At 38.3% G+C, this 14,527-nt stretch overlaps 1 protein-coding gene across 1 annotated transcript in view; it reads right to left on the reverse strand.

The window, feature by feature from the left end:
- LOC110199715 (hepatitis A virus cellular receptor 2 homolog) overlaps positions 1 to 14,527 on the reverse strand; it is a 29,167-nt gene that overhangs the window by 12,617 nt on the left and 2,023 nt on the right. The window contains 3 exon segments of the mRNA XM_020974609.2: positions 739 to 865; positions 3,972 to 4,022; positions 5,822 to 5,892. Of these exon segments, the coding sequence (XP_020830268.2) occupies positions 739 to 865; positions 3,972 to 4,022; positions 5,822 to 5,892 (249 nt within the window).

Raw genomic sequence — 14,527 nt, forward strand, 5'->3', positions numbered from 1 at the left:
TCTGGCAAGACTTCTAGATAGAGAGATGATGATCTCAGAATGCAGACTGAGGCATATATGTGTGCAGGTGTATGTATGTATGTATGTATATGTGTGTGTGTATACACATACAAATATAACATATATGTATGCTGTTCAGTTTTTTTTCAGTCACCTCTGACTCTTCATGACCCCATTTGGTGGCTTTCTTGACAAGGATAATGGAATGGTTTGCTATTTCCTTCTCCAGATCATTTTACAGATTAGGGTTAAGTGACTTATTCAGGGTCATAGCTAGTAAGTGTCTGAAGTCAATAGAACTCAGAAAAATGAGTCCTTCTGACTCCAGGCCCAGCACTGTATCCACTGTGCCACCTAGCTGCCCATATAGGTGTGTATGTATGTGTATGTTTATATGTATGTATGTATATATATGATACATGTGTGTATGTATGCATGTGGGTATGTATATATGCACATATAAACACACACACATATATATGCCTCAATAACAATTGTTATATATACTGCATATGTTATCAATTTGATATGGCCAGTTTTGCTTGACTATATATATGTGTAATAGTTGTTTTTTTTTTTCCTTGCTTCCTCAATGGGGAGAGGAAGAAGTAGGATGGAAAATTAGGAATCTGTAAATAAAATTAAATTGAATTTAAAAATGAAAATTAACAAAATTGAATTTAAAAATTTTTTAAAACCCTTACCAAAAAATGAGAAGAATTTCTTGAAATGACTTACTTTTGAGAATAAAGGTACCAAGGGCAAGAGCTAAGACTAGTACCATAAAGACGCTAACACCAACGTGTATTCCAATTCTTGTGGAGGCTCTAGACGTTTGTAACTCGTTAGCTGTTGAAGTTATTTCCTGCGGAAACACGAACAGAATTCTAAGTTGGGAGAAGCGATAAAAATAGCAAGATATTTATGTACTTACCTCAACTCATTACAACTTCATAATTCAAGACTGTAGTGGAATTTGGGCAGGGGGGGGACGGGACCCAAGACTCACACCTAGCTTCAGCTGGTCAGTAAAATAAGGATAATAATAGCATTTACCCCACAAGGCTGTTGTGAGGATCAAATGAGATACCATGTGTAAAGGGTTTCAACAAACCTTGAAGAGCTATACAAATATGGGGGATGGTAATGGTTGCTGTTGTTACGACTGTGGCTAGGGTTGTGGTGGTTGTTATCTCTTCTAGGGTTGGAGAACCCTAAGAAGAGTCACTTCGTTTGTCCCCACTGGCTCTAGTCTAGGCAATCTCCAAACGAGCCAAGAAAGAAAGCAATCTTCTTTTTAGATGCGGAGGTAAGGAGAAGCTGACTGAATCCATCGAATCATGAGGTGCTTGAGGGCAAGGAGTGTCTTTGGACTCTTTTTATTTCTCCAGCACTTACCACGGCACCTGACTCCTAATAGGGGCTTAAAAAGGGCTTATTGATTAATTGACAGATAGTTTGGATTTTCCAGGCAGAGGAAGGTGATAGCATGTACCTTCAGGGGCCTTAGAAAAAGAACAGTGATTACTTAGACCTCCCAGGCCTCTAGAACTGTGGCTTTGCTCCTGAAGGTCTTGTAAAGAATGCATATCCATTCTGAGAGATCTTCAAACAGAGATTAGGTGACCACATTTCAGGGATAATAAGAAAGAGACCTCCTGTTGAAGCTCTGAGATTCTGTGATTATTGTAGTGAAACCCACATTAGCTCAGAGAAAAGGGGGTACCTATGAATCTATTTAATTGCCAGCTGCATAGAAAACACATTTTGTCTCCAAACCTAATGGGGAGTTCCAGGTCATGTGAACAGGAAGATGGAGGATTAGATATTTTCTCTAAACCTCATGACCTCTCAAACCTCTTCAAAACAGAAATTGTGCAGCAAAGATAAAGCAATTTCAGTTATTCCCATGGTCTAGGTCCAGAGGTGTCAAACACTTGGCCTAGGCCATGTGCAACCCACAACATCCCTGAGTGTCAGAACCAGATTAAAATGCAATTGGGGAATAGTTAACCAAATAAATAAAAATACAATAAAACATACATAACATTAAATGAACAGGGTAAGGCAGCTGAGATAGATAGATAATATCATGGAAACAATGAACATGAACTTGGACAGACTTTGAGATATAATGGAGGATAGAAAGTCTGGCATGCTATGGTCCATGGGGTAACAGGGAGTTAAATATGACTGAATGACTGAACAATGACAAAATATTACATTTTAAAACTAAGTCAATATGTAGCCAGAAAAAAAATCCAAGGTTTTAAACTCTAAGACACATAGTGGATAAATTTAACAATTTAATTCAATAACAACAAATTTTACAAGCAATCAGGAAAAAGACCCTCAAATGCAAAGGAAAGGAAATTGAAATGACATAAGAATATTTTGCACCCACCAGACAACTCAAGAGGGAATGGAGTGAAATGTTCTGAAGAGTAATGAAGCTCATGATGCAGACAAAGGTCACCTACCTTTCAAATGTAAGTTTAACTATAAATGAAAAAAAAAATGACATTTAATAATAAAGAGGGATTTGAAACATTTTTAGAAACAAAAACAAACCTAAAGAAAGATGGGAATCAAACTCTATAAGGCAATGGAAGAAACTACTTAGAGGGGTGAAGCCAGAGCAGATGCCTCCGAAGTTTTGATTCAATGAGAAAAGTAGAGAATAGAGAGGAGGCAATAGTTAAGTCTAGAGACCATGAATCAGAGCAAATGATCTAGAGCCATCAGAAAGAGAGGGTGGATAATGGCAGGGGAAGGGGAGAAGGAAGGAGAAATCCTCTCTGGAAATTAAAAAAAAAAACTAATGAATAGATTTAGTTGAAAGGGAATCAAGGAAGGTAGAATCTACTTGACTGAAGGCAAAAAAAGACAGAAAGAATTAAATAACTCGATAAAAGCAGGCAAGAAAAAAGAAATAGTAAGCACAACCCCAAAGGGAAAAGTGTAAAAATGGGAGGGCAGATCAAAGGTGAGAGGAAGAGAACGAGCAGGAATAGAGACACGTTAAAAAAAAAAAAAGATTAGTTAAGGTAACTGAAGATACATAGTATTTTGTTTATAGAGGAAGAATACAAAAAAAATTATAACAAAAAAACCCAACATTAGAGACAAATGGAGAAAAATATAAACCTAACTCATAACTTTAAATGTGAATGGATTAAAAAATCCAATAAAATTTAGAAAGTATAGAATAGATAAGAAAATAAAACTCCATAATCTATTACTTATAAGAAGCACATTTAAAAATCAAAGACAAACTCAAAGTAAACCTGAGGTGACGAGGCAAAAACTATTATTCATCAAATAAATCCAAAAAAGCAGGACTTGCAATCATGCTGTCTGACAAAGCAAAAACAAACATTCCAGAAATAAAAAAGAATTAAACAAAAATACTACATTATGCTGAAAGGAAACATAGACAACAATTATCAGTAATAAACTTGTACGCTCTAAATGCCATAGGATTGAAATTCATAAAGGAAATGTTAACTAAGCTGCAACAGTACGTAGGCAGTAACACAAGAGTGACATGAAACTTCAATATCTTTCTTTCAGTTTTGGATAAGTTTAATAGAAAGATAAACAAAAGAGAAAACATGGGACTGAACAAATTGCTAGAGAAACTAGAGCCAAAAGAATTATGGCATCTTCTAAATAGAACTACAAAAGAATACGTGTATTTCTTAGCACCCCATGGAACTTTTTAAAAAAATTTGCCATATGTTAAGGCACAGAGATATTTCAAAAAAAAAAAATGTAAAAAGGTAGAAATAGTAAATACATCCTTTATAGACCACAACACAATAAAAATATGCATTAGTTCAGGTGCCACAAACAAAAGACAGACTCAAATCGAGATTTATGAAATCCTAAATAACAAATGGGTCAAAGAATAAATCATAGAAACAGCTGATAATTATGGGAGAGAAAATTATAATGGTGAAACAACATACCAAAATTTCTGTGACGCCGCTAAAGCTATCCTCAGTGGTAAAGTCATATCCCTAAAAACATACATGAACACAATTGAAAAACATAAGAGGATTAATTAGCTGAATATGCATTTTTTAATTAGAAAGTCAACAAATAAACCTAAAATAATCACAAAAGATGAAGTATTAAAAATTAGAGGAGAAATAGATAAATTGGAAACAAAAACTCTAAAGAATATCTTACTGATGGAACCAAAATTGTCCCAGTTACCCAGAGTATACGAAGCCCTTTACAAATATCTCATCTGAGACTCACAGCCACCTTACAACTTCAGTACTCTTTGAATCTTTGCTCTTCCTCTTTCACATTGGTCCCTTCTTCCTATTTCCATTGCCACCACCCTAGTGTAGGCCCTCATTTTTTCTCCTCGTATGATAACAACAGCCTCCTAAATGATATTTCTGTTTCTAGTCTCTAGAATCTGCAATCCATCCTTTGCACCATTGGCAAAATAATTTTCCTAATGTTTAATGACCATATCACCTCCTAGTGACTAGAATGACCTAATGACTATATCACCTCCCTACTTAAAAGTGTTCAGTGTTTTCTCATTGCCTACCAGGCAAAACACAAACTGATCAGCCTGACACTCAGTACATTTATAATCTGGCTCCAAACTACTTTTCCAGCTTCATTTTTGGTATTACTTGTGCATGGTTATAATTCCCTCTAAAAAGACCCACTTGCTATTTCATGAGCTTGTCCTGACCTTTTTTGCCTCTGTGCATTCATACACACACTCCTTCCTGATCCCTGTTGCCCTCTGTTTCCATCTATCAACATATTTCTCCTTGAAGGTCTAGCTGAAATATCCCCTTCCTCTGTTATGGAACCCCTAATCTGCTGTGCTGGAAGTGATTTCCTGCCAACTTACTCCTCCTTTGTGCAGATCACTCCCCCTTCCTAGGTCTCAGTCTATTTCCTCATCTAGAAAATGAGGAAGTTGGAGGAAGGGAAGAGGAGAAGAGAACCAGCATTTATTAAGTGCCTACTACATGCCAGGCATTGTACTATTCACTTTACAGATATTTCATTTGATTCCCCACAACCGTAAAGTAGATGCAATTATTATCCTAATTTTATAGTTGAGGAAATTGAGGAAGACAGAGGTTAAGTGACTTGTCCAGAGTCACACAGTTAATAAGTATCCAATACCACATTTGAACTCAGCTCTTCCTGACTCCAGGCCCAGTGTTCTATCCAGTATACCATATAGCTTCCTCTGTACTTTACCCCTCTCCTAAAGATGAAATAGAATTGGGGAAAAATGGTTAACAGGCTTTTCAAATATTAATATTTAGAGAATGACAATATCTATCCCTCTGTTTCTTGCTTGAATAAACAATTTACTTAAGATATCTCTAATTGGTGTGCCACTGAAATTCCATCTTACTCCACAATGATTCAGGAGAGTTTTCAGTAGAGAAAGGTTAAGGGGCAGGCCAGAGGACAGAGTCATTAGTCCTGCCAAAGTAGTCCGGGACTAAGAAGTGCACATACCGCTACACTCTGGACTGGGAAAGGGTGGCCTGAGAGGGTCTAACAGTTCACTCAATCCTAGGGAATCACAGACACTCTAAGTTCGAAGGGACCTCAGAGGCTGACTTCCCTACCTGAACAGGAATCTCCTCTAACAACATATCCAGTAAGTAAGTGGTCATCCAGACTTTGCTTGAAGACTTCTAAGGAAAAGGAACTCACTACCTCCTAAGACAGCTCGTTTTACTTTTGAAACCTAGATGAGTTCAGTCAGTCAGTCAATAAACATTTATTAATCATCATCAGCTCACAAATGAGAAGAAGCTCTTACTGTTGGGTTATTAGATTGGGTATTTCTTGAAGTCTGTTGTGGTTGAAGTCTGAATGTGGTTGTCTCTGCTGAAAAGAAGAAAGAGAAAAATAAGTTAAAATAGCTAAAAATACAAGAATAATCTGTGACTTTATCAAACAATATAGGAAATTCCTCTACCTACCCATCCATACTTAGAAGACAAATCCTAGGGAGCTCCTGAGGCACCCAAAGGTTAAGTGATTTGCGTGAGGTTATACAACTGTGTGAGTCAGAGACAGGACTTGACCCTAGGCCTTTCTAACTCCTGACTTCTTAGTTCTCTAACTATTGGGTTGTCCTGGATCTCTCACCTACCCTGTCCTCATTTTGGAAAAGAAAGTGAAGCCTAAATAGGTAAAGTGTCCTGATCAAGGTCATCTATAGTTAAGCAATATTCCTGAGATTTGGACTCAGAACCTCTGATCTCAAAACCAAAATTCTTTTGACACGCTTCTTCTATTGTTGTTCAGTCAGGTCCAACACTTTGTGAACTTGCATGTGATAGCATGCCAATACCGTCCATGGGATTTTCTTGGCAAAGATACTGGAGTGGTTTACCATGTCCTTCTTCAGTGGATTAAAGCGTACAAAGGTTAAATGACTTGCCTAGGGTCACACAGTTATGAAGTGTCTGAGGCCAGATTTGCACTCAGGGCTTCTGGACTCCAGGTCCAGTGCTCTATCAGCTGAGTCACCCAGCTGCCCCATTCTTAACCAAGAGTATTTGCTTTTTTACCATAATGCATTTAGCATATGCCAAAAAGAAGGTTCCCTTGTGATGCTAATTACACTTATGACATACCTTGATTCTTCACTCTCCCTCCCAGTACCCAATGTGTTGCCAACGTTCATCAATTTTATCTTTATACATCATTCAAATACACCCCCTTCTCTGCTCTGATGCTGCCACCACTCGGTGCAGGCCCTCATCATCTCATGCCTGGATTATTGTGCAGCTGCTGGTGGGTCTGCTGCCTCATCGCTCCCTACTCCAATCTGTCCTCCACTCCGCTGCCAGAGATCTTCCTAAAATATAGGTCTGACCATGTCATTGCCCCACTCCTATCAATCAATCTACATTTATTAAAGGGCCTACTATGTGTCAGGGGCTGTGCTAAGCACCGGGGATACAAAAAAAAAAAAAGTCAAAAGACAGTCCCTGCCCTCAAATAGCTTACAGCCTCCTGAGGGAGACAACATGCAAATAAATGAATACAAAGTAAGCTACACGCAGGATAAATAGCTAATAATTAACAGAGAGAAAGCAAAGAACTCAGAGTGCTGGGGAAGGCTTCCCAGAGAAGGTGGGGTTTTAGTTGGGACCCCATGAACCCCAGTGGTTCCCTTTCACCTCCAGGATCAGATACAAAATCTTCAGTTTGGTGTTCAAAGCCCTCCCCATCTTGCTCCCTGCCCCTTCAGCCTCCCCTCCCCCTCTACCTTTCCAGTCTTCTTACTTCTCACAACCACAGTGAACTCATGGACCCAGGGACACTGGCCTCCTTGGCGTTCCTCAGACACAGCACTCCACTTCTCTTGAGTGCCAGCATTTTCACTGGCTGGCTGTCATGCATGGAAAGCTTCCCTTCCTCATCTGCACCTCCTGGTTTCCCTGGATTCCTTCAAGTTCCAGCTAAAATTCTCCATTCTATAGCAAGTCTTTTCTCACCCTCTTTAATTCTGAAATTTTGTGCAATTTATCCAGTTATTACATAATCTCCCCATTTGACTGTAAGCTCCTTAAGAGCAGGGACTGTCTTTTGTCTTTCTTTGTATTCAAAGTGCTTAGCCCACAGTACCTGGTATATAGTAGGTGCTTAATAAATGTTTATTGGTTGACTGACATGAACTAAGAAAATTAAGCTGGCATACAGCAGCATTCTACTCGATCTTTTGTATTACTTTTGACCTCCTGAAGGCAAATGCAGCTTGTTTCATCCTTACAAATTTAACCTTTAGATGACCACTGTTTTTCACCTGAAAGAAAATCTACCCCACAGTCTATAAGAAATGCACATTTTCTCAGGGTGCATGTCAAATATGGGCAGTTAGGTGGCACATTCACTCTGAGGAGTTGCTCTGTATTCAATGTTTTCAGTCATTTCAGTTGTGTCTGACTCTTAGTGACCCTATTTGGGGTATTCTTGACAAAGATACTGAGTGGTTTCCCATTGCCTTCTCCAGCTCATTTTACAGATGAGGAAACTGAGGTAAACAGGATTAGCAGTAAATTGATAGCACTATAAATAAATAGCACTAAAGTACTTACTTGCCCAAGGTTGCATAGATAGTAAGTGTCAGAGGCCAGATTTGAATGAGTCTTCCTGACTCCAGGCCCTATCCACTTCACCAGCTAGCTGACCCTGGTCATTTGTTTCCTAATAGCCATTCATGTCAGACATATCCTTCCTATATCCCTATCATTCTTTCTTACCCTTCCATTGTACCTTCTGGAACCTCTGTTTTAGTGTTAATTTCACATTAGACTCGTCCCCTCATTCAAAATTACACTATATATTTGCTATTTACCTGTACACACATCCCTTCCTTCCCTCACTCCCAATAGAATGTAGGCTCCTTGAGGACAGGGCTGGTGAGTATCTTCTTTGTATTACCTGCACCTACCACAGTACTTGGCATATAATTGGCATTCGACAAATGCTTGTTCAATTGAATTGATGTGGTTTATCTGCCAACTAAATGTTACTTCATTGAAAAACTGAATTCAAAACCCAGTTCTTCAGGAAATCTCTCTTCATGCATTACTAGATCCTCAAGACAACAAAACAAACTGTGTGAAAGTTAAGAAATAAGCAATCAACAGTGAGAAAATGAAGGCTTGTTCCAATTTTTCGAGCCTAGAATCCTAGCTCAGAAACTCCTTAGGTCTTCTCCTGTAGAGTTCAAAGGTCTCCCACGTTTATAAAGTGTTTTGAGTTCCCCCTTTAAATGCAGATTTAGAAAAGTATGCCTTTAATCCTATCCGGACCTAAACACAGAAACTTCTCCCACAGCCAGAAGGGGGTTATCTTAGGCTTATCTGAAATCTAAACAAACTTCAGTTATCTTGTTATTGTAAAAGGAATTTCAAGGAAGAACAACACATGATAGTATTGTTAAATCAAAAGGAATCTTAGAGAATTTTTCACTCTGGAGGGAAAAGCCAATACTAAAATTGACATCTCCTTTATAACCAATTTTTACTGCTCTATGATTGCTTATTTTTCTTGCACCAAATCATTTTGTCGTGAAAGGGAATAGTATAACATAATTCGGTATGAATTTGCCTGCTTTACATACAGTCTCACAGGCCAGTGATCAAATCATGTCCTCTCCCCCAATAGGTTCATTAACTTCCCGTTGAAAGGCCCTTAGGATCATCCTGTCTAAACCCTTCATTTTATGGATGAGGAAACTGAGGCCTGAGTGTTATATGGCTTTCCCACCATTATTGGGATAGTAAATGGAAGATCCAAGATTCAAGCTCAGGCTCTCTTACTCTCATCATACCATGATGCATAAAAAAATTACGCATAGTAGAGACCAGAAATTACATGAATGATTCAAATAGGATCACAGGAAAATAGAAGTTAGAGCTCAAAGGAACATTTTTTTGTTGTTCAGTCATATCTGATTCCTCATGACTCCATTTGGGGTTTTCTTGGCAGAGATACTGGAGTGGTTTGCCATTTCTTTCTCCAGCTCATTTTACAGATGAGGAAACTGAGGCAAATAGGGGTAAGTGACCCGTCTAGAGTCATACAGCTAGTAAATGTCTGAGGCTACCTTTGAACTCAGGAAAATGATTCCTCCTGATTCCAAAAGGGGTACTCTATCCACTGTGCCACCTAGCTGACCCAAGAAACATTAGAGTTCACCTAGTATGATGTATGAGGTACAATTATCCCTTCCACATCTTGACTTTCCCCATCATGGATATTGTGGGGTGGCATGATATGAGAAGGCCAGCAGATGACACAAAAAAACTTAGAAACTTAGAAATGCATAAAATATATGTATGGTATTACATAATATCAACCTAAATTTCATAATAAGGTATTATAAACACCCCATAAGACAAAAAGGAAAACTTCGTTCTTCTCTCTGGTATGAAGCGAGGGCCAAAACGATTTCCCTGATCACTTGGGTGGTATTCCTACCTGGCCCCCTTGATGTGGAAAGGATAACTGTGAATAGTTCTCTTCCTGTACCTTTAGTGTACCTTGCAACTCAAGAGCCACGTGAAACTCAGTATAACATAGTGGAAAGAACAACGGTCTTTGCAACTTGAGACAAATAGCTTAACTTCCCTGGGACTGAACTTACTTTCCCCAACTATAAATTAGTGGATTAAGCTAAATGGCCTCGAAGGTGCCTTCCAACTCTAAAGTCCTGCAATCCTGATATCTTAGTCCTAACTCAGCCATTAACTAGAACAAGTCACATAAACAGTCCCTGGGCTTTAAGTTTCTTCATCTGTAAAAAGAAGTGGGTAGATTAAATGTAAGGTCTCCTCTACCTCTGACATTCTCTGAAGAGGAAAACAAGGGAAAGGTGTGTACCAGACGCTCAATGTGACTGACTAACAGTACTACACAAATGTCAAGCATCCTGTACCGTAACCCAGTGTGTTTGCTCTCTAAGCCTCGGTTTTCTCATCTGTAGAATGAGGTTCCACTAGATGGTGTCTAAGGGAGGTAACATGGTGTAGTAGGGGATAGGATCTGAAATCAGATGGGTTCAAATCCATGGGTTCAAATACTAGCTCTGCCAGTTACTTTTATTGTTATCCACTCATGTCAAACTCTTCATGCCCCTGTGGATCATAGTATCCCAACACTGTCCTTGGGGTTTTCTTGGCAAAGATAGTGGATTGGTTTGACACTTCCTTCTCTAGCTCATTTTACACATAAGGAAACTGAGACAAACAGGGTTAAAGTGACTTGCCCAGGGTCACAAAGCTAGTAAGTGTCTGAGGCCAGATTTAAATTCAGTTTTTCTTGACTCTGGCACTCTATACACTGCCACCTAGCTGCCCCTGATACTTACTATCAGTGTTATATTGGTAAGTGTTTAACAATTGGCTCTCTGATTAAAAATAAGTGTGTGCTTGACATTTTAAAGTTTAATTTCCACTATCAATATTTTCTACATCTCTTTCTTAAGCCTAGACAATCATCAAAGTAATAAATCATTCTTTGATTTGTAATCTTTGCCAATTTCTGAAGTAAAAATGCTCACACTTGATCATTTAACAATTGGCTCTAGTTCAAGCTAGCTCCAGCATACCCATGATCACTGCCTATGTGACTATGGACAAGTTACTTAACCTCTCTTGGCCCCATTTTCCTCAACAATGAATAAGGCTTCGACTAGATGCTGCTAAAGATGTCCTATCTCTAAATCTCTGTGTCCCAGACTGCTTCTAACGTTCATGATTTCATGTTTTGCTTTGCCACTTATTAGGCAGATGACCTTAAATAAGTTAGATGTTTTCAGCTACAGTTTTCTTTGCTTATCCATGAAGCTAAAAAAAAAAAAAGAATATCATCTCTGTCTACTTCACAGGTTTGCAGAGAGGATCTCATGATACAATAGCTATGAAAGCATTTTGTAAACTCTAAAGTGGCAAATACACACACACATATGTATGTATATATATATATGTGTGTGTGTGTGTGTGTGTGTGTATGTATCCTTAAGGAATAGTGGGAATCACTGATAGCAAAAATTAATTAATTAATCAATCAATCAATCAATTAATTAATTAAGAGTAAAGATCTAATCCCTAGAAAGGAAAATAAAGTTATCCTCTGCTACTTCGTGTTGCTGTCGAGTCGTTTCAGTCATGACCGACTCTCTGTGACCCCATTTGGGGTTTTCTTGGCAAAGATACTGGAGTGGTTTGCCATTTCCTTCTCCAGCTCATTTTATAGATGAAGAACTAATGCAAACAGGATCACACAGCTAGTTATGTGTCTGAGGCTAGATTTGAACTCAGGTCTTCCTAATTCAGAGTCAGCAGTGTTTTATCCATTGGACCACCTAGCTGCCCCCTTTGCTACTTAATGTCTATGTAAGAGACAGCTTGGTGTAATGATCAGGGCACTGAACTTGGAATCAGGAAGACCTGAGTTAAAATTCTGCTTCAGATATTTACTAGTTATGTGACCCTAGGCAAGTCACTTAATCTCTATGGGCCTCAGTTTCTTTATCTGAAAAGCAAAAGTGTTAGGTTCAGTCTCTGAGGTTCCTTCCAGTTCTAAATCTTTGATTCTATGACCTCAGGCAAGTAATTTAACTTCCCTGAATCTCTGATTTCTCCTATGTAAAAGGAAAGGTTAGATTAGTTGATCTCTAAGATCCTTTCTTACTTCAAATCCCAAGATCCTGAGCGCTCAGGATATTGCAGATCTTACTGAAAATTCCTTCAAGGCCTTAAATCTTCCCTCATTCTTCCCCACTCCCCACTACCCCATTCCACCACCACTTCAAAACAGAATGGAAAATTTCTTGCTTCGTTAATAAGAAACTGTCGTCACCTGAAATGTTACCAGTAATTGGGAATGTGAGGAAACTGTTTGGATTCATTCTTGTTACTATGCCAATCCCTTCTCCCATCAAATACTGCCTTACTTCCCATCTCAACAGGAAGATACCTTACCTCTGTTCTCTCCACCATCCTCTGTCTTTCCCATCAGAGACATTCTGAGCTCAGATACCAGCCAAAATTTTTCTTCCAAATCCCGTACTTTCCCTAAACTGTGTACCTCATTTCTAAGATACTAAGGAACTGATTGCAATTTATAAGAATAAGAGCCACCCCCCAATTGGTAAAAATCATCAAAGGATATGAACAGGAAATTTTACAAGGAGGCAGTTGAAGTTATCAATGGTCATATGAAAAACTGCTCCAAATCCTGAACAAATAGGGAAATACAGATTAAAGCGATCCTGAGGTCTAACCTCTTACTCCTCAGATTGGTGAAGGTGACAAAAAAAAAAAAGGGAAATGACATAAATTAGAAGGGTTAAAGGAAATTAGGCATACTAGTGCACTGTTGGTGGAGCTGTGAATTGATACAGTCATTCTGGAAAGCAATTTAGAAACATGTCCCCAAAGTTACTAGATTATTAGATCCAGAGATACCAGTATTAGACCTATATCAAAAGACATCAAAGAAGGAAGAAAAGGACCCACATGTAAAAATATTTATTGCAGCTCTTTTTGTTGAAGCAGAGAATTAGGAGCTAGATTTTAAAATCATCAGTATAGAGATAATCATTGACTCCATGAAAGCTGATGAGAACACCAAACAAAATGGCGTAAAAGACAGAACTTTGGGGAATCCCTGTCATCCTCAGGTAGGTATGACCTGAATGAAGGTGGAGCAAAGGAGACAGAGAAAGAGCAGTCAGACAGATAGCAGGAGAACTAAGAGAGAGCAACGTCAAGAAAACCTAGAGAGAAGAGAGCATCAAGGAGAAGAGGGTGATTGACAGCATCTAAGGATACAGAGATATAGGCGAAGGAAATGAGGGCAAGGGTCATGGTTGGAAAGGATTAGGTAAAACGAGGTGCTTCTAATTCTATCAAAAATTTTCTGGAATCTTACTTGGATTAAACTCTACAATTAACCCAACTAGAGCTTTCAGTTAATGAAATTTAGTTGCTAGCCCTTATCATTGACCATTTACTGGTTGGTTCCTTTATTATCCTACTGCTTCTTTTTTTAATTTTTAATTTATGGAATAAAACAAGTATTTCCATAACACAATATAATAAAAAAGTGATTGCACACAAAACTATATATTATGTACAACTTGCTATTCCTTTTAAATATACAATAAAGTTATGGTGCAAATTTCTTTTTTTTTTTCCTTTTTTTCTGCCATCCCCACCTCAACCCTAGAGATGGCTACCATTAGACACAAATAGATGTGTGTGTGTGTGTGTGTGTGTGTGTGTGTGTGTGTGTGTGTGTAAAACTATTCTATATATACTTCTGTTTATCAGTTCTTTCTCTGGATGCAAATACTGTCTTCCTTCATATATCCTTTATATTTCATTTGGATATTTATAAAAGTCAAAATGACTTTTTTGCTCAAAGTAATTCTCAAAACAATATTACTATTACTGTATACAGTGTTCTCTTGGTTCTGCTTATTTTGCTCTTCATTATTTCACTCAAGTCTTTCCATATTTTTCTAAGATCATTGAGTTCATCATTTCTCGTAGCACAGTAGAATTCCATCACAATCATATGCCACAATGTGTTCAGCCTACTGCTTTTTAATGTAACTGAAACATGACCTTCTCTCGAGGGGGGTAGTTCTCATGCTCATCTTTGTTTCAAATGCATAGCCAAGGTCTAACCTGCTCTAATACCAGCCAAGAACATTTTACCTTAGCTCTTTCAAGGTCGGTGACTGCAAAGGCTCACAGTTCAGGGAAAGCATAGAGTTTGGAGAGAAGTTTTTGGCTGGGGCCTCAGCACAAACACCACTGTATGCATGCCGGAGGACTTCCTATAGGTTTGTGCTGGAAAATGTCTAAAAATGGCCTCAGCAGTTGGGGGAAAATGTAAACCAATACACTTTAAATTTAATCTGCATTATTAGCATTTTCTATATTACACAAATCTAAACAGTCAAGTAGGGCTTACTGATTTCTAAAGTATAAAA

The sequence above is a fragment of the Phascolarctos cinereus genome, unplaced genomic scaffold (genome assembly GCF_003287225.1).
Source record: "Phascolarctos cinereus isolate Bilbo 61053 unplaced genomic scaffold, phaCin_HiC Scaffold_2;HRSCAF=192, whole genome shotgun sequence".
Classification (NCBI taxonomy): Eukaryota; Metazoa; Chordata; class Mammalia; order Diprotodontia; family Phascolarctidae; genus Phascolarctos; species Phascolarctos cinereus.